The sequence below is a fragment of the Eptesicus fuscus genome, chromosome 9, assembly GCF_027574615.1.
Source record: "Eptesicus fuscus isolate TK198812 chromosome 9, DD_ASM_mEF_20220401, whole genome shotgun sequence".
Lineage (NCBI taxonomy): Eukaryota > Metazoa > Chordata > Mammalia > Chiroptera > Vespertilionidae > Eptesicus > Eptesicus fuscus.
This window is the reverse complement of record NC_072481.1, coordinates 66,645,467-66,666,841: the sequence shown is the minus strand read 5'-3', so window position 1 is coordinate 66,666,841 and position 21,375 is coordinate 66,645,467. Positions and strand designations below refer to the sequence as shown.

General features: G+C 40.1%; 1 protein-coding gene across 1 annotated transcript; it reads right to left on the bottom strand.

The window, feature by feature from the left end:
- Positions 1 to 810: 810 nt before the first annotated feature.
- Positions 811 to 19,727, bottom strand: LOC129150318 (guanylate-binding protein 6-like). Its single transcript, XM_054721326.1, has 11 exons — positions 19,538 to 19,727; positions 18,437 to 18,564; positions 15,988 to 16,097; positions 15,585 to 15,781; positions 12,227 to 12,472; positions 10,615 to 10,895; positions 9,697 to 9,909; positions 8,660 to 8,762; positions 8,148 to 8,341; positions 6,787 to 6,958; positions 811 to 932 (listed from the first exon to the last, which is right to left on the bottom strand). Exons 1-11 carry the CDS (start codon positions 19,725 to 19,727, stop codon positions 811 to 813), a joined length of 1,956 nt encoding a protein of 651 aa, XP_054577301.1.
- Between the last annotated feature and the right edge of the window lie 1,648 nt (positions 19,728 to 21,375).

Sequence of the window (21,375 nt, the reverse complement as noted above, 5' to 3'; positions counted from 1 at the left end):
TCTTCTTTTCCCAAACCATGCTTTTGCCATTGTTTGTGAGTCAGTTACTGCAGCAAATCCCATTTTAAGGAACAAGTGAACTCAAGAGTCCCCAAGACCAGCCCTCCAGTTCAATAATTTCCAAAATGACACTTGTAAAGTTTTATTCATAGATTTATTCATAGAGGAACAACAGTTCATTACAGTGAAAGGCTAGAAATTAAAGCCAACCAAAGCAAAAGGGGCATAGCTTGAAGTCCAGGAAAGGCCAGGCACAGACTTCCAATTGTCTTCTCCCAGAACAACATCTAGTTCTCTCAGAAACCACGTGTGACAACACATATGGGATATTGGCAACTGGAACAGCGCACCCAAGCCTTCATATCCAGTATTATAATTGGAGGCAGTCAAGTAGGCATGGAGGGCTCAGTGGCTGACTTTAGTTACTTAGACTCGACTCCCTTTGTAACCGGACAACGAAGGGGTCTGGGTTGCCTGTCACTATTTCAGCCAATTAAGGAGAGACGGGATTGAATCATATATGATCTTTTATTCCAATGATGCTGGCAGTATGAGAGAGCAGCCACAAAAATCTGCTCTCCACCCCACCATAATCAAACTGCTTATATTGGGTAGAAGGGCAAGATTACGTGGGAAAGTAGGAATTACAAGTGTGGGAAAGTAGGCATGGGATAATCATTACTGGTTACAAGTCATGCGGGCTGGAGGGGAATCACCGATAGGGTGCGCCTCCTGGTACCCTGAGCAGGACCAGATTACAGGTAATAGGGGCTGGGGGTTGTAAAGAGCAGGTGCCTCCCGGACTAGGTGCTATGATGTTGTAAATATTTCCATAATGACAGGCAGTTCTTGGAAGGAGGACGACCGCATTTCGATGTTAGTTCCCATGTCCTGGGGCGTACAGCTTTCAGTGAGGTTAGAATATGTTTTCTCTAATCAAAAAAGAGAAATCATAACTAATGGAGCATGATTAAATTCTTAAGTTAATTTCTAATATTCTATTTCTGCCCCTAACATGAACACATGAGACATAGTAAAGAACTTGGAACAGTCCAAGAATATGTGGCTGAACATCCATTCTCTTCCCTAGGCATCTACTCTCAAAGCTCCTGTTTGCTACTTCACAGTGAATTTCATTCTGCTTAAGTTACTCATTGGGATAAAAGCCCATTTATCTAATTCAAACATATGTCTCCAATTACCTGGCATCCCAAAGGGCAAAGCAGACCAAGGAATGATTCCCATTATTTACTGTGACATTTGGGGAATTTCAAGGACTAGCTGAGGCCATGCTGTGTCGCTGTCTCATTCCTCACAGCATGACTTTTGCAGAAATGACCTCTCCTGGATGGTACTTCAATCAGAGATAGAACTGCATATATCACCTCCTATAACCTCGTTGCTAAATGCAAGACTATCCGAAAAGCTTATGTGAGTATAATAGATTTTGATGAAAACGGGAGAGGACATCTTTTGCCCTATGATTTCTTTGCCCATCACGGTTTTGAAGGGAACCATGAGCTCTTCAACCCACTGAAGCCCAGCTCCTTTTTACCTTGCTGGTTCCTCCTTCCTCTCCCTATCCTAGTCCATCCTTAACTCACTACCTTGCTTTTAGGAGCAATTAAACTCTCCTAACAAAGCAATTGGGCACCATTTTTTATTGCTGAGGTTTCTGCTGACACTTACATCCTTGTATTATCTCCTCTTCTCCAACAGACATTAATGAATTTTTAAAACACTCTCATTTTCCTCTCTTTTAAGGAACTAGAGACCATTCCTGACTAGTATGGCTCAGTTGGTTGGAGCAACATCCCATGCATGGAAGAGTTATGGGTTTGATCCCAGGTTTGGGTGCATTTGTGGGGGGTGGTTCTTTCTCACATCAATGTTTCTCTCTCCCTCTCCCTTCCTTTTTCTCTCAAACTAATTTTTAAAAGGTAACTTGAGGTCAAATCTTAAAATAATAAACTTTTCTTTTATCTTTTTATAATATAGTATCCCAATATCTATTCTGCTATAAGAAAGAAGGAGGCTGTGTGTGAACAACTCTAAGAGTGCAAATAGTGCCCACTTTTTTGTTAGAAACATTACAGTAAATTGTACCACAGGAAAACAGGTGTGTGCAGTGTAAATTAAATTTCTTGTAGCACTCTGGAGTTTTAGTCAAGTTCCCAAACAAGTAGCAGTTGCACATTCCATGAATTTTTGGCCCATGAAATACTAATGGACCCCAGTGGAAGAATGTGGAGTCCAAAGTGAGTGTGCAAAGCACATTAGGAGAGCGTTTTAATTGTTGGAACACTTTTACACACTCTGATATGGATTTAGATAGTCAAAACCACACTCAAGGATTGTTCCTACAGAAAGGCAGCTGATGTTTTGGAAATGAGCGTGTGATAAAAGTAGCTCTTCACTGCTTTCAGTTTCAATATGAATTACTAGAGGCCCGGTGCACAAAATTCATGCACGGGGTAGGGGGGTGTCCTTCACCCCAGCCTGCACCGTCTCCAATCTGGGACCCATTGAGGGCTGTCCAACCTCCCATTTAGGCCTGATCCCAGGTGGTTGGACATCCCTCTCACAATCCAGGACTGCTGGCTCCCAACCGCTCACCTGCCTCTGCCTGATTGCCCCTAACTGCTTCTGCCTGTCAACCTGATCACCCCCTCACTACTCCACTGCCAGCCTGATCGATGCCTAACTGTTCCCTTGCTGTCCTGATTGCCCCTAACTGCCCTCCCCTGCCATCCTGGTCCTCCTAACAGCCCTCCCCTGCCAATATGGTCACCCCTAACTATCCTCCCCTGCAGGCCTGGCCCCCCCAACTGCCCTCCCCTGCAGGCCTGGTTTCCCCCAACTGCCCTCCCCTGCAGGCCTGGGTCCCCCCACAACTGCCCTCCCTTGTTGGCCTGGTCTCCCCCAACTGTCCTCCCCTGCCAGCCATCTTGTGGTGGCCATCTTGTGTCCACATGGGGGCAGCCATCTTTGACCACATGGGGACAGCCATCTTGTGTCTTAGAGTGAAGGTCAATTTGCATATTACTCTTTTATTAGGATAGATAGGATGTTTCCAGGAAATGCCATTTCCAGTGGCCTCGAATAACCTAGGACAGTTGTCGGCAAACTGTGGCTCACAAGCCACATGTGGCTCCTTGGCCCCTTGAGTTTTTAGCAAAGGCCAGCTTAGAAGTACCCTAATTAAGTTAATAACAATGTACCTACCTATATAGTTTAAGTTTTAAAAATTTGGCTCTCAAAAGAAATTTCAATCATTGTACGGTTAATATTTGGCTCTGTTGACTAATGAGTTTGCCAACCACTGACCTAGGAGATTGTTTTCCTGGCTGGAACGCCTTTAGATTAGATCATTTTAAAACCTACTTACTGTTCAGCTTAAACTCGTACAGTGTTATGTATGTATCAGTTATATTTTACTAAAGCTGGGGTAGGGGACAATGACTGTAATGGTGTGAAATTTTAAGAAAAGAAGAAGAAAAACATTGTATTTAAGGATTCAAGAAACTCTCGTTTTCCAGAGCAAATATATGGCACTTAGTATTTTATTTATTTGTTTGATTGTTTATTTATTTATTTACTAGAGGCCTGGTGCATAAAATGCATGCACAAGGTGGGGAGGGGTTCCCTCAGCCTCACCTGTACCCTCTCCAATGCAGGAGCCATCAGGGGATGTCTAACTCGCAATCCGGAACCTCTGGCTCCTAACCACTCACCTGCCTGCCTGCCCTAAGCATTGTGCCTGCCGGCCTGATCCCCTTAACTGCCCTCCCCTGCTGGCTTGGTCACCCCTATTAACTTTTTTTTTTTAAATCTTATCCCCTTCACACACAATTGTATTTGACTTCCTTATTGGCTTCTCCCTCTCACACAATTTTTCTCTCTCCTTTATGTAACACTTTTTCCTACTGACTCATCATTTATAAACTTTTCTTTCCTCCTTTCTTCCTACGTCTCTTCCATCATCCTTCTTTCCATCTTTCTCCTACCCTCTCTCCCTCCCCTCATTCCTTCTTTCCTTTATCTTTACCCCTGCCCTCCCTCCCCTTTTCCTTCCTTCCCACCTTAATTTTTGTCTTCGCTTCCTCCCTCAGACCTGATTTGCTTCCTGCCCCATTTCCTCCTTCTTCCCATTCTTCTTTTAAGCTCTACTGGCTCCCCTTTAAAACTTTTCTTCCCTCCCTCTTTCTCTCTCATCCTACCTTTCCCATACACTCTTCTCTACTTACTTCCACTGTTTTAATATCTATCTACCTGACTAATTTTTCACTATCATTTATCTTTTTTCTTTTCTGACTCTTAATTTTAAAATCTGTCCCCTGTACACAACTATACTTGATTTTCATTATAGCTCCTACAGTTGACTCATACATCCTCTTTTCTTCTTTAACTCTGTTCTCTACTGACTCCTTTATAAAGTTCTTCCTTTCTTTCCCATCTTTCCCCCTCCTCCCTCATTCTTTTACTCTTTTTACAGGCTAATTAAAAATTCTGTGCTTATCATCCTTAGTATTGACTGCTTTCCTCTCTGGGCACTGTAGCCACCTCTGTTTGGGCACTCGGGCCCCTCTCGCACCAGCTTTGAGGGGCTGAGTGATGATGCAGCTGTGTCTTGCCTACCTTGGCCTGCGCCTCCCCTTTCCAAGTTGGGGGAGGGTCCAACCGGCCGGAGCCAAGGTCCATCACGGGGACTGCTACGTTACATGTGCCATGTGTGTGTATGTGCATTCATGCCCGGGAGGCTTTTCTCCCATTGAGTGCTGAAGCGGGGGACACGGAGGCCTTTCCTGCCCCCCAGCGTGCCTGCTCCCACACCTTGAGCGGTTCTCTGTCCACTCCCCTCTGGAATTCTCAAGTGACGGGCATGCTTGCGCAGGGACGGTGGGGCCCAGCTTGTGGAGGTGGCGGGGGGGGGGGGGGGCGGGGGGGGCGGCTTTCCGCCCAGGATGCGAACCCCTGTCTGGTTCAGACTGGGCAAATGAATGAATGAATAGCTGGAGAAAGCCGCAGGGGTTCTCTGTGGTGTGAGGGTCACCTGTGCACTCTCTGTTATCACGCCCGGGCCCTTCCTTCATGGTGTTAGGTCCCCACCCTCTCGATTTGTGTGCACGACCCCTCCTGAGGGTCACCGCTGATGTGCGCACCCCCTCGTTGGCGTCTGCCCACTGTACCCTAAGAACTGGCCTTCTGCCATGCAGTTGTCACCCCTCGGCTGCCCCTTACCTCGGGGAGGGAGGGTTGGTGGCATCCCTGGGGAAGAGTGCTCTCGGATGGGGCACAGTGTCACAGGGGTATTTGTTGGTCATGTGCACCCAGGAGGTGGGGAGGGGGGCAGGGAAGCAAGCCTCACGCAAGTCCTCTTGCTGTGTGTGCACCTGCTGGTCTGTCAATATGCAAATTGATCGTTACTGGGACACCATACGGACAACTTGCACATTACCTCTTTATATGTATAGATTTATAGCATTTTGAATCTTTAACAGACAGGCTGGTAATTTTAAGAAGCTGCGAGTTCACCTATTTTTAGGTCTGAAGGCATGGTCAGTTTGGGCAGTTCTAATACATGTTCACACAGTAGTCACTATGAGTTTATTAAAACAAATGGTTTTGTCATTTTTTTCTACCCAAAGTCCTAATGCCTTAAAAGCTTTCATTCTCAACACCATGGCTGCAAGTTCCTACACAATGAGGCTTCTGATGCCCCTCTCCTCAGCACATGTTACCTCATCTTCAGCACATGGGCCTTCATTCAGATACCAAACACACCCAACTCTTCACCAATCAGGACTTTTGTACACAAACTCTCCTCTGTCTGAAACTCTTCTCTCATTTTTCCCTATCTGTGTTCACCAAAAATGCATCTTACCTCTCATTTTTCCTGAGAAGGATTGCTGACTAAGTAATCCAAATTCAGTCTCCTTTCTACACTTATAGCACTCTGTATGATTCCTTTACAATGCCTATTAGGCATTCAAATATTACATTTGCTTGTATAACTTGTTTTAATGTCTTCTTTCTGATATAAAAACACTGCATGAGCACAAGGAACATGGCTGCTGTGCTGATCATAGAATCCTCAATGCCTCCCCAATGCCTTCCCCAATGCTCAGCCTTGGTCAATAGTCAGTGGTCAGTGCATATTTATTGAGTGATTAAATGCGGTCATGTTCAAAAGTACCCTCTCAGAGGGAAGACAGGGGTTGGAGGGCGGGGAGGAGAAGAGATCAACCAAAGAACTTGTATGCATATATGCATAACCCATGGACACAGACAATAGGATGTTAAGGACTGGGCTGAAGATGGGTTAGAAGGGTCAGTCAATGGGGGGCGAGGGGTAGGGGTGGAAGGAGGGACATGTGTAATACTTCCAACAATAAAGATTAAAAAAACAAAAGTACCCATTTTATGTCAATCAGGACTACATTTGAGTTTTTTTCTGTACTGTAACCTTGTAAAAATTATCAAAATTCATTAGCAATAAACAAAACATGAACCAATGTAGGTGAGTTCTTGTTAATACTATATTTGTTGTCATCGTTGTTGTCATTATCATCACCATTATCATTATCATCACCATCACCAGCTATGTTAGGTTTGTCTTTGATGGTTTTGTCACTCAAACAAAGCCCCTATCTCTAGGTGAGAAATGTATTTTGCAAAACCAAGGAACTTTAGAGAGTGTGCTTACATTTTCTTTGTATTAATACTGCAGATTTAGATTTTTAGTAAGTGAGCCAACGCCTCTGAAAACATTACTAACAAATTTACCAGATGTACAGAATATTAAATCAATCCCATTGGCAAGACTATCCATGATTTTTGTAATCCAGGGACTATCATCACTTTGACTAATATCAATAATATTTCTCAAATGATTTATCTCTACATTCATATCTTCAGATTTCTTTTTCAATCCTTCTCTAAGCAAATCTTCTTGAACCTAAAAAAAGGTGAGGATAGAAGTAAAATGTTTTAAATTCCCATGTTTTTCAAAAATTACATTTTATATTTAAGAATTCTTTCCTTTCACTCTTAAAATTTTTCTCTTACACAATCAAAGATAATTTTGCAACAAGGAATTATCCTGTCTTGGACCTAAACACAGAAAGAAAGCATAGTTTACAGTCTTACAAATATTCACATACCTATTGGGTTGTGCTAGAATACTAAGGCTGGCCTGAGGACAAATGTACTTTGTGCCAGTCATAATACCAATTGAGAAGTAACCTGAATCAGCTCATACTAATTCTCAGTCCCACTTGGAATAATATGGCCAACCAATGCCAAAACCGGTTTGGCTCAGTGGATAGAGCGTCGGCCTGCGGACTCAAGGGTCCCAGGTTCGATTCCAGTCAAGGGCATGTACCTTGGTTGCGGGCACATCCCCAGTAGGGGGTGTGCAAGAGGCAGCTGATCGATGTTTCTCTCTCAGCGATGTTTCTATATCTCTCTATCCCTCTCTCTTCCTCTCTGTAAAAAATCAATAAAATATATTTTTAAAAAATATGGCCAACCAAAATGCAGAAAAAATGGGAAATTATACATGTTCTAGAACACTATTATAAACACATACAGATAGCCAATTAGGAATTCTTCCTTTGCCATATGATAACTTGGGTAGACTCTCCATACCTGGGAACAACGCAGCAGGTTTGAAGCTGTCACATCCTTGTTTTTTGAATCTGGACATTTCTGATAGTTTATTGTCAGCATAGTTCTACCTTAGAGTCTTTAGGTGGTCATAGGGTTCCTGATAATAGGCAATGATCTTGCTAAAGAAAACCAGTTGGTGGTAATAATAAATACATATATTTCAAATACCTATTTATTCAGGCCAAATAAGATCATTTTTAAATAGCCCAAAATATCACCTCAAACCCTACTTATATTCTATAAGTATTCAGAAATGAAATGTTTGTCCTGACCACTCCAGAGTGTATGCACAGAGTAGATTTCAAAGGTATTTTTTACAAAGAAAGGGGACAAGGGGAAGATTCAAAGCTTTAGCAAATCACAAGTAGTAAATGGCAATGGTGTTGCCTCCATGGTCTTGCTGTAACATTCTCCATCCCACCTGACGTACCAGGACAATGACCATGGAGCACTACTGAGGCCACAGCAGGACTTACCTTCAATTTATGCTCCAACATCATATTCTGCTCTCTTAGTATATTCTCTCTTTCCTTCTCCAGCTTCTCCTTCAGTTGCAACATGTTTTCCTCGCGACTCCTCTTCTGTGCCTCCATCTGCTGCCTCTGCTCTTCTAGTTTCTGTCTCAGCAGCTCCTGTTCCTTCTCAGCTGCCTCCTTCTTGGCCCGCTCCGCTGCCCCAGGGAGGTTTGAGAGAGGGAAGAAAATTAAGTGAGGACTAATCTCCACCCTCCTGAGCTCTGAGAACAAACCAAACTGGAAGGGGAGGTGGAATACTCTGAATTGCTCCCTTTGCCACACCATCAAGAGTACATTTCAGAGTGTGATGGGAAAGGCCCTGGCTGGCTGAGGTGCCCTGGTGTTTTCAGAGTTAGAGAGTATGTCCCACAGAAGGAGAGAAAGCTCCTTGTTTCAGCAGGTTTTGTTCTCACAGCTGTCAAAGGACACTGCAGGTACCTGCCACCCATTGTGAACCCAGCCCTGCCCCTTACCTGCCATGGCCTTCATCTCATCAGTGAGCGCTTTGTCTGCCTGCAGGATGGAATTCTCTATTGCAGCCTGCGACTGCAGGAACCTCTGGAAAACCTCATTTGCCTGAGGAGACAAGAAGGAACAAAAAACTTTGATTTTCACTGGGAAAAATAGTGCTGCAAAACGAACTATGTCCATATAATTTTTCCTCCATGATTAAAACTGCATCATTATTCCACACAGTTTCCAAGCTCCTTAGAGCAACCTGGGCTCCTCATACCCCCTGCAGTCTCTCTCCCAGTGTTACTTTCTTCTCTTCACTCTGCATTACAGACAGTGAGAACCATGTTCAGGTCTACAAACCCTCTGTCTCTGGTGCTTTTGTATATCTGTCTTCCAGGGAGAAATGTTACCTCCAATTAGTGCTCCTGCTCTCCACTGCCACTTGCTGACTGTAACTGTAGGCAAGTCATTTTAACCCATCTCTGTCTCTCAGTTCACTTGTGTAAAATGTTGAAAAAAAGTGTAGATGTTTTGTAATGCTACTTAAAGGATAAAATTGAAATTCTAGGGAAATAACTCAATATTATGTCTTAACCATAAGAGTTCAATAAATATTAATTGCATTATTATTTAACATTATTACATGTTACCATCACCTATATAGCCAATTATCTCAGGTTCGTAAGTATGATAACCCTATATGCAATTATCTACATGTTTGACTTCCTTTTCTCGTTTGATCACCTTAAGTACAAAGACTCTGACTTTAACTTGTAAATTGTTTGCCTTTGACTCACTGAATATAATATTGTTGGATGGAAATGATTATTTATCTTGTGTCTCTTATGGATTTCAGAAATCTATATTCATTTTTTGAGAATGGGCATTTTGATTCTCTATAGAAAGAAAGACAAAATAATGGGCCTTCCATGCTAAAAGAGTCATGATATCCCCATTCTCCCACATTACCCACAACTGGTGCTGTGCTCTCTGATTTCCAGGAGACCCTCTTGACGTTAATCTGCAGGATCCCTATGCTCCCCTTATTCCTCACCTTCACTCCTTTCCTGGGCACTTGCCAGTAGTCCTGTTCAATCCTTTCCTTTGTTTCCATGTAGAGCTTGTGACCACCAGGAACAGAGAAAATGCCTGCTGAAACACTTTCCATTAGGGACTTGGAGAGCTGCTCAAGTTTTTCCTGGCAGTATTTAATAGATGCCTCTTCATTCTCCCACGAGATTTTATCCTGCTTATCCTTTATGATTTCCTGCAGGGGAAGTATAGAGGGCTGTCACAAAGGAGAAAGGAACAGAAGAGAAAACATTCCAAAGGATCTGGTGGTTTAGCTGTGGTCCTCATGAGAAAAGCATTCTGTTGGAGAAAGACATGGAATAAAACAGGAATTACAAGGCTTCCTTTACTCACAACCCTGAAAATTCCATGTGAGGCAGGAAAAAGCTTCTAACCCCCTTGGGTCTCAGATCCTTCATCAAAAATGTTGGTGTTGAATTACCTTATCTCTATGGCTCCCTGCAGCTGTAACTTTTGTTAATTTCATCTTCAATGACACAATGATACAACAAGGAGCCATAGGAGTTGAAAATAGCCTGGTATGAGGGTCTGTTAAGAGACATTTGGTTCCTGGGAATGGGAGAGCGTCCTCAAGAAAGTGACTAGCCAAGAAATGACTTTTGGGTGTTCAGGGCAGGTTTGAATTTAATATAAGTATTCAGTTCCGAAAGTCATCTATACTGATTATGCATCCGAAACCAGAGAAATTTTTACATAAAGTACCTGAGGTTTGGTGGAGAGAGGAAGAAGAAAATGCAGTCTTTTTAAACTGCATCCCTCATAAGAATCCAGACCACTGGATCCATGAGTGAGAGAGGAGGACTGGGGTCAGAAAAGCCCTTTTAGGCTTGATTTAGAATGGAAAGGTCACAAAGGGTAAATAAATATTAAGACAAAGTACCACAAGATTTTTCTGGAACTCCTGGTTGTCATCCTTGAAGGAGTTCTCCATGAAGATTGCAATGGCTTCCCTCTCACAGGCTGCATGCTGGTCCAGCAGCTCCTGCAGGGTGTCTGTGGGGAAGCTCACTCTCTGGGCCATCTGCTCGCTGTAGTGGTCGGCTGCCTTCTGCACAGCTCCTGAGTTCTCAAGCTGGGCCAGAGTTGTCACTGCATTCTCCAAACAAGGCACTGCTCCACTGTTGATGGCATCCACATAAGTCACCACCAGAGTCTTAAGCCCTAATAAGCCAGGAAATTTAAGGGATAAATATCAATTTATCACTCAACGGGATCCATTTATGTGAAACTACATTTCTAAATCTCTCTGTCTTTCTGTGTCTTTCTATCACACACAAACACACATATATGAACACACACACACACACACACACACACACCACTTCCTTCTATTATTGGAGTACACAGTTAGTTAGCTATTAACAAGAGACCAGGGAGCTAATGGAATCAGAATCCAATAAAGCCTGGAAAGTAGGAAAAAAACAGCCTTACAGTCACGCTGGGAGTCCACTCAACTAACCAGGATGGGCAGAGGTAAAATTCCTATACTAAGTACTTGTGAGGTAGGAGCCCAATGACCAAGAGGAACTAGGAAGCATGTGCAAAAGGAGCCAAAATGCAGACCATATGTGGGGGAGGGCACAAACCGGGGGGAGAGATTGCATAGGGGAAGGGCACAAGCCCTGTAGAAGACCAGAAACAGATGGGATAGTTTTAAATAAAGCCTGCTCTTTCCCAAACCCGATTATATATGGGGAAGCTTAACCAATACCTCAGGGCAGGAGCTGCCCTCTAGCCCGCCAGCTCTCTGTCTCCCTGAGAGTGTACTTTGCTTTTCACTTTAATAAACCTTGCCATTGTCGCTTAAAACTCCTCCTATATGAGGGTCCCTGAAATTCCTTTCATACAACACCACAGAAGAATATATTTCCCCCAGTAACACTATTGTCCCATTGACTCTTAAATTTTATGTTTCTTCAGACCACAAGGCTAAAATAATTCAATATTAACCTTTACCTAACATAATAAAGGATATCTGGAAAACATAATTTCTCATTGAAAATCTTAGAAGCAAAGTGCTTACATAGGTAGACAGATGAGGCAGGGTAAATGTGATCCTATTTTTTTATGAATTCTGAAGATTACCATAAATTTTCAGAGCTTTATGGGTTAATGTGCATTATTAAATTCCTCTAAATGCCCAAAATATCTTCTGCATCCTTCTTGAAACTCTCATTCAGTATAAAAAAAAAAACAACTACAACTGAGGAAATAGTGTATCCTGTTTTTTATCCCCAGTTAGTGATTCATTTTTAGTAGATGTTTTATATCTATGGATACTGCAAATTTTGCTGTCAAAGGTTGTAATTTTGGAGATGAATTTATGAACACCCAAAAGTGTGATACGTATACATGTGTCTTCATGGTGTATGAATACCTATGTGTTTGATTCCACATAATTCTATATAAAATCAAAAGGAAATCCTAGAGAACACATCCTATAATATATTCAACAAATATGAGGCCCCACAAAATGTGAAATGGAGACTCACGTTTCCCAGTGACCATGATTCCCTCTCTGAGGGTCTTGGTCCTCGCCTGGGTGAAGATGTAAGAACAGAAATTCTTTGTTTCTTCCTTAAAGTTAGGATCCAGTTGGTTGTCTGCAACCTTCTCAATATTGGCTAGGAGTTTTTTGTCATTTGTTGGCCGATCAAAGACAAAACACTTCCGTCTTGGAAAGAAATGCCGGATGCACTCTCTAGGGAGATTGGATATTAGAGCTTTGTGATTCATGCCTGAAAGATTAAAATAAACAAAAACAAAAACAGGTATTACTGCAAAAGCAGTCTGAGGACAAGGGACCTAAAGATTTTTATGACAGGGATTTTTGTATCTTTGCGGCATTCTCTCTGTATAACTTCTGGTTATAACTCCTTTAGCATGGACATCCAAATGCTTCTTCAACATCAAATTTACCAATAATTCAACTCTGGGGGAAATATTTTGAAGAGATAAACATGGTCAAAAAACAACAACAACAACCTGTTGCTGTTATCAGACCTAAAAATAGTAGAGGATTGTGTATATTGTCTATATTGCTTACTGAATGAACAGAAACATGGGTCAAATGTAAGTTTTTGGTCTACTTAATCCCATGGGGAAATGAATCTGTGGAACAAAATAAAAAGCTCAAATAAGACTTAATGAAGCAATGTTAGAAATAACACCAGATTATTTAAGGAAAACTGTTTAGATGCTTAAAATGATGTGTACAACATTAGCTTTTAAAAATATAAAAACTACTGAAGAGTGAAGAGTAAATGTAGCTAAAATGTAGTTTTAAGATATCACTATTAGTCTCTAAATTCTTTAAGGTAAAGAACTATATTTCATCTTATACCTTTACTGTGTAGCCCATTTCTCATTGTTTTGAGAAACCATAAATAGAAACATGAAATCAAGAGTGTATAAATCAGAAGTGATATTTCTTTCAAGGTTTCATCAGATACCCACATGCCCATGTAAATATAACCCATTCATATATTTTTATTATTTTGAAATTATAGCATGTGTAAATATGTGGAAATTGAAAAAAAGCTATGATACAGAAAGAAAGATTTAACATAATTAAAATGTCTATAATGCCCAAAGCAATTTATAAATTCAACACAATCCCTCTCAAAATACCAATAGTGTTTATCACATCACTACAATAAATAATCCAAAAATGTATATGAAACCATAAAAGATCCTGAAAAGCCACAGAAATACTGAAAAAGAAGAACAAACTTGGAGGTGTCATGCTACCTGATATCAAACTATAATACAATGCTATGTTAATCAAACAGCATAGTGCTGGAATAAAAACAAACATATAGATCAATGGAACACTGCAGAGTCCAGAAATAAACCCATATAAATATGATCAATTAATAGATGACAAAAAAAGGCAAAACAACATACAATAGAGTAAAGACAGTCTATTCAATACATAGTGTGGGGAAAATGGGACAAATACACACACAAAAATAAAACTGCCTGACCTTCTTACACAATATACAAGAATAAACTCAAAATGGATTAAATATCAACAGTGTTGATACTGTTGGTGGGAATGTAATACTCAAAATTATAAAACTACTGTAAAAATACAAAGGAAGTAAAACCTCAGATATTTTTCTTTGCAGTGTATTTCTTTTCATAGTTCTCCTCTGGTAAGGGAAACAAAATAAACAAATGGGACTACAGCAAGCTAAATAGTTTTTTGCATATCAAAGGAAGCCACCAGCAATATATTCTCCAATGACACATCCGATAAGGGGTTAATATCCAAAATTTATAAAGTACTTACACTGTTCACCATAGGAACAAACAATCTGATTTAAAAGAGATCTGAGGACCTGAATAAAAACTTTTCCAAAGAGGACATACCGGTGGCCAATACAGGTATGAAAAGATGTTCAACATTGCTAATCATCAGAGAAATGCAAATTAAAACCACAATGAGATATCACCTCATCAATGGCTCTCATCAATAAATCAACAAACAATAAGTGTTGATACTGTTGGTGGGAATGCAGATTGTGCAGCTACTATGGAAAAGAGAATGGAGGTTTCTCAAAAGAATTAAAAATAGAGCTACCTTATGGCCCAGTGACTTCAATTCTGGTTATATATTTGAAGAAATCCAAAACACTAATTCAAAAAGAATATATGACTCCTATATTCACTGCAGCATTATTTACAATAGCCAAGATATGGAAGTAACCTAAGTGCCCAAAAATAGACAAGTAGATAAAGTACAGGTGATAATATACACAATGGAATACTTCTCAATCATAATAAAGAATGAAATCGTACCATTTGAGACAGCATGGATGAATCTAGAGAGTACTATGCTCAGTGAAATAAGTTAGACAGAGAAAGACAAATATCATATGATTTTACTTATTTGTGAATTCTAAAGAACAAAATAAACAAACAAAATTGAAATAGGCCAATAGATACAGAGAAAAAAACTGATGGCTGCATGGAGAGAGGAGCACAGGAAGGGGGAAGGGGCTGCTGTGTAAAAAAAGGTGAAGGAATTAACAGATACAAGTTGGTAGTTACAAAATAGTCATGGGGATGTAAAATACAGCATATGGAATATAGTTAATAATATTTTAATAACTATGCATGGTGCCAGGTGGGTACTTGAAATATAGCAGGGATCTAGTTGTAAACTATGTGTTGTCTAACCACTATGCTATATATTTGAAAATAATATAAAATGATATTGAGTGTAAACTACAATTGAAAAAGAAAATTATTTTTAAAATAAAAAATCTATGATATATAAATTAAAATTATATTCTGATAACTATAAAAATTATACAAATGGATAGATCGAAAAGACAAAATATACTTCTTCAGTTTTATTAGAACATAAAGTCATTTTTATAGATTATATATATATATATATATAGACATTAAAAAGTTATATGCCCATTATAGATGAATTATGTCTGATTACATGAAAGATATTTTTTCATTAGATAGCCTTTTCATTGTAATTTTATGCCTAACAAGTATTTGACCAACTGTTTTCCTCAACACAGAAAAGCAGAAACTAAAGTAATAAATGTAAGTGTCTGGTCTTTAGAAGGCTTTACCACCACTGTATTCAAAGTTACAATTAGATTCTAAATTACAAGTGTAAAGAACAAATTGGTTATGAATAGTTTTACTTTAGGATCTACTTTTCTTACATGAACTTAAACTCCAGTCCATAAAGCTTTTCAACCCATTCCCAGCCACCATTTCTGCAGACTTCTTATAGTGTCAAGTACAAACGCAACTCCAGACATGATGTTTAGTACCTCCCATCTGTATTGGACCATCCACTGCCCAGCTACACTGTGTTACCTGGAACCAGCTTCAAGGCATTCTCCAGGTACTCATCTTCTGTGACAGGGTGACCATTTAACTCCAGCTCCAGGGAGAAATCCCTTACGGTCCAGATAAAGTCTGGAAAGAAACTCACAAACTCTGTTGAATCTTCTAATCCATCTGGTGTAGGGGAGGACTTTGCCCTGATGAGTTCTGTCAGCTCTGTCACAAAACTAGGACCTGGATAAGGAAAATAAACTTTCTACCTACAATTCCCACATTCCTCTAATTCAAATATATATATATATATATATATATATATATATATATATATATATATATATATATATCTCAAAGGCAGCTAAGTGAGAGGGAAGGAGAAACTGACTGGATCTCCATCCCCATAGCCTCCATGTAGGTTTGGTTCCTGGAAGGATACTGCAGCTGCTCCAGGGCCTGCTGGTTGATGGTGCTCATGCTGTTGTAGACGAAGCTACTACATAGCAGCACGGCCAGGGCAAAGATCCATGAGTCATTCTTAGGGTCGCCCTGGAAATACATTAGGGCAAGACATTCACGGGTTTACCCTATAGAAATTCATTCAGACACTAAGTCTAACAGTCCTGCACTTTATTTCAGGTAATGTACTCATCATGCAAACAAGTAAGTTTGAAGACAGGCATAAATATACATATTAACTTTAACAATTACAGAGACATTTCTTGTGACTATGCTTTCTTATATAAAAAGATTTTGTCATCACAGGGTTTTCTTTTTAATGAATTGGATGAAATAAAATGACGTATAAAATAACAGTGCAGCACCTGGTGTGCTATTATGTTAAATGAACAGTGTTAGCACATATTTATTCTACATATATTTGTTGGTCTTGGACTATATAAAATATTCCATAGTTAACATAACTGGGGATGTATTCAAGAAATGTTTATGGGAAGCTACTGAATATTTCCACTGTTGTTAAAATTAAAATGCAGTTTAAAATGACAAATAATACTTTCATGATGACTATTTCAAAGCATGACAAACATCTATAGCAAGGAATATAACAACCATAATATCTATAGGATGTCTACATCAAAATAATGTATATAAGCATTGAAAACTTTAGCTATAATAGTAAATGAAGGGTGGGAGGGAAGACATCAACAAAAGAACTTATATGCATATATGCACAAAACATGGACACTGACAATAGCATGCAGAAGGCCTGCAGAGGGATAGATGGAGGAAGAGGTGGTCAATAGGAGGGGAAGAAGGAAAAAATATGTAATGCTTTCAATAATAAATATAAATTTTAAGAAGTATTAAATTAAAATTTACAAGTCTATTATGGAAGATCAGAGCTCTGAAAGTTGTAAAATTGTAAGTAACATGAAGTCTTCTTCAGCATGTTGATTGACAATTAAAGACTTAGCAGCGTGTGAATTTCAATAAATGAGGGTATTCTGCAAGTGGGAAGACCCCCAGAAGCAAAAGTAGACACGGCAGCATACAGAAGTCTTTTCAATAAAAGTAGTTATTTGATCTGACAGGAACAGAGGTAAGGTCAAGAAGTTAAAGCTGGATAGTGAGCCTAAAGTAACCAGATAAAAAACTTTAAAGGAGGGGTTAATTTGTTTGTATAAAATACAGCAGGTATAAATAACGGCCCAAAACAGAATAGACAGTGTTCTATTATAAACACTGTCTAAAGTTGTTCCCCAGAGCAAAAGTGGAAAATACCTAGAAAATTTTGGAGTGAAATGCTGATTTGCTGATTTACATTCCAAAGCCCAATTTTAAAAATGTTTATAATAAGAAGTGGCACTTATGACAAACAATAAAGGGGTAATTTAGTCAGCAAGACTGTTTAATATCTTATATAATAAAGAGATAATATGCTAATTAGACGGGACAGCAAAATGACCTTTCAGAACAACCTGCTGAAATGACCAGTGGGCGGGGGTGGGCCTAGTGACCTGTGCCACCAGGCCAGCCATGGCAGCCCCAGTGCCCCCCCTTCCACAGAGGCAGCAAGAGAGACAGTGGTGTGGGCTGATCCCGGTCCTGGCACTGTGCCCTCTGCAGAGGTTGCCGCAAGGGAGCGGGCCTAAGCCTCACTTGGACATCACCTGAGGGCTTCCGGGCTGCCAGAGGAATGACTGACTGTCAGCTTAGGCCCTATCCCCCAGGGAGTGGGCCTAAGCTGGGATGTGGACATCCCTGGAGGGGCCCAGGATTGAGAGAGGGTGCAGGCCCGGCTGAGGGACCACCCAAGTGCACAAATTTTTGTGCACCAGGCCTCTAGTATAAAAATAAACACAAAATTTTAAGTTTTCTTTGGGTAGAAATAGAAAGTTGTAGAAATTTAGGTACTATTTCCAAATAAGTCTCAAACAAAAGCATAAAAGGAGAAATCATTCATTTTACCCTTTAGTAGAAAACTAAAATATCAAAAACCGATCTAAAAATGTTGTTGTAGGACAAACACATGCTTTTATAGAACTATCTCATTCAGAGGTATCTCAGTCTTCCAGAATGCTTGGTGAGTACTTGGTGAACTTCACCATAGGACCAAAGACTCTTTGAGGGCAGGGCTTTTACCTGGGTCACTAGTATTTACAGTACTAACTTAGAGACCTGAGAACATGGTGCTCGGCAAGTGTTTATTAAATTGAATCAAATTATTCATGAGTGCCCAGAAATAAAAGAAAATTTACTCAATGTACCATGACACCCTACCTAGAAATAAGAGTCAAACAAGCGAGCATTTGCCTGATATATACTTGAATTTCTAGATTTCACAAGTAGATGAAGCAGTTAAGTTAAAGAGATCATTATGAGAATATCCAGATTGAAACCATTTTATCTGTGACTCTCTGCCTTACCTTTTCCACATCGCCCAGGCCCTCGGTGTCTAGAAGGACCAGAGTGCAATCAGGCTTATAGGGGTGAGGCACACACCACATCCAGATGCCCTTGGTTTGAGACTGCACCGTAGAGCCCAGAGGGAAACCTATAAAGGAAGGGGAGACCCAACCCGCAGTGACAACAGACAATCTAAGTAGAAAAGGAACTACAAAGACAGACGTTTTTGGAATGGAAGTACCTCAGAATATAAGATGGTGCTTTTTCTATTTTGTAAGAATGCTTTACTTTGTGCATCAAAGGAGGAGATGAATGTTAACTGTGAGAATGACACCCAGCCAAAGCTCAAAATGAAGGCAAAGGACATCCATGAATCAGACATTATAAAGGTCTGAATACCATAATAACAGAATTTTAAAAGAATGGTCCAATAAAGGCCAAATAGAACTAGATAGAAGCGAAACGTCTAAAGAAAAAGAAATTCAGATAATCTTTTTTCCACTCAAAGTGATAAAAAAAGCAAATGGCTGATGGTGTGGGAGAGGTTAACCAAAATGGGATGTGAGCTCACAAAAATCTTTAAACATGATGATAGGAATGAAAATGTCTTTATACATACATAGGAATATTCTATAAAGAAAGCAAAACATGTTATGAGCAATAGAGGAGGCACAATTTCAAGACCCCAGTACTGGCACAGGTAAAAAAAGAGGTCTATGCATTAGTAGGAGGGATTTTCCTTAACAGGAGTAAAGCCTGAATATGGTAATAGAATATATTAAAGTAATAATGTAGTGGTAAGAATTAAACTTAGATGTTTGGTTTATGCAGAGGAGTTTAGTTCTTTCTTCATGTAACCAATGAAGAAAACTAATAAGCTGTGATAGAGTTAGAGTAAAAACAATTGGCCCCAGCCTAAGACAACACTCATTAAGGTAGTAATTTATTAGTAAGAATTAGAATTAGAAGGTTGGTTTATAGAAAGGAATTTAGGTCTTTCTTCATGTGACTGAAGTCAATTCTTTGACTCTAGCTATTTCACAGATTCTTAGTGAAGAAAACTAAGAATCTGTGAAATAGCTAGAGTCAAAGAATTGTCCTCTGCCTGAGACACCACTCACCCTGATTCTCTCCTGCAAGCCGATTCATCAAGTAGGATTTGCCTGTACGATACAATCCTGCAATGGCCACAACCACCACTGGCTGAGAAATCTGGTCAAGAATCTCTAGAGCTTCCTGATTCACTGACAGCTGCTCATTGCTGTTTTCCACCAGGCAAATGGGGGCCATCATGTTGGGTCTAGATGCCATGGCAACCTGCCAACCTAGAAGAACATTCCAGTAGAAATAAGCTTAAAACGCTATTCTCTGAGGCAGAGTTGTGCAAAGCACCCACCATCATAAGAGAGTGTGGGTGTTCTATTTTGTTTCTGGCACAGTAGCATAGGCCAAGCCTGCAGTGAAAAATTCATCTATTTTTGGTTCTATAATTACAGTGAATCTCTACAAGGGCCAAAGTGTTCCCAATGCTGTGAGGACCTCAGGTTGAGTGTTGTTTCTGACGCTGGGCAGCCACATTTTGTAATGCAGTCGAGTGGCTCTACCCAATGCCAGGGTCAACACTGAGAAGCAAAGCCATCACCTCATGTGAACATGCTCTTCCCAAACTTAAGATTTAACCAGCTGCTAAAAGGATAGTGAGGCGGATGCTGAGGAAGGACCTGGGACCAGAGCGACCTGAGGACACAGCCAAGAAATATTAAGCCACAGGTTTCATGCATTTCACTGTCTGGTCGTCCTAGTTGTTGAGAACAGCTATGGAACTAGTAATGAGTATGACTAGAATTCATCACAATCGGAGATTTTAGCTTGACAATTTGTTTTGACATATGACAGACCAATAAAATGTAATATCTATGGCTCCATTTATGATACTGAAGGTACTGAAGGAGTTTAGGGTTCCAGAAGAGAAACAGCTTTTGATTTTTTTTCTTTTTTAAGAAGTCTTCAAAATCCTTTTGGCCACTAAGTTTAACAGTCATCCCTTGTTCAGAGAAACTGAGTCATGTGATATTTATTTTGTTTTTCAAAATGAAGTGTGCATCAAAATTTAAAAATAGATTGATGTTATTACGCCAATAAAAAGCATATATTAATAAAACAGTCAATAAAGAATATCAAGAAGACCTCACAAATTCTGCATCCTCCATGTCCTGTTATAAATATTCATGTGAAAATATCAAATGGGTCTGCATAATTCCTGGACATGTCTGACAAAGGACTTTGTTAGGGCGGAGAAAGTACTTCTTATATTCCAGGAAGTGCTGTGCTGGTCCTTCCTAGTTTTCAGATCATGCCAAGAAAGAAGCTGAGCTGGGCGGTGTCCTAAGCAAGTGTTAGCCTGAGCAGTGAATTATAGCCTTGTCAGGGGACAGCATGCTCCTTTTCCAACCTTTAAGGATATGACTGGGAGCTGGGGGTGAGGCCACAATCATAAGGCAGCACATCTGTGTCTGACTGGTTTCCTTCTTTTCTTTCCTTTTTTCTTCCTTCCTTCCTTCCTTCCTTCCTTCCTTCCTTCCTTCCTTCCTTCCTTCCTTCCTTCCTTCCTTTATCTCTTTCATTCTTTTTTTCTTTCTCTTTCTCTTTTTCCATTCAAGAAATAAAGGCAAACCAGAGCACTTTGAGCCAAGTCTGCTCTTGAGAAAAAAATTAAATTTAAAATTTTGTGTAAGCAGTGAATTATAGCCTTGTCAGGGGACAGCATGCTCCTTTTCCAACCTTTAAGGATATGACTGGGAGCTGGGGGTGAGGCCACAATCATAATGCAGCCCATCTGTGTCTGGCCCCCTTTCTTTCTTCCTTCCTTTCTTCCTTCCTTTCTTCCTTCCTTTCTTCCTTTCTTTCTTTCTTTCTTTCTTTCTTTCTTTCTTTCTTTCTTTCTTTCTTTCTTTCTTTC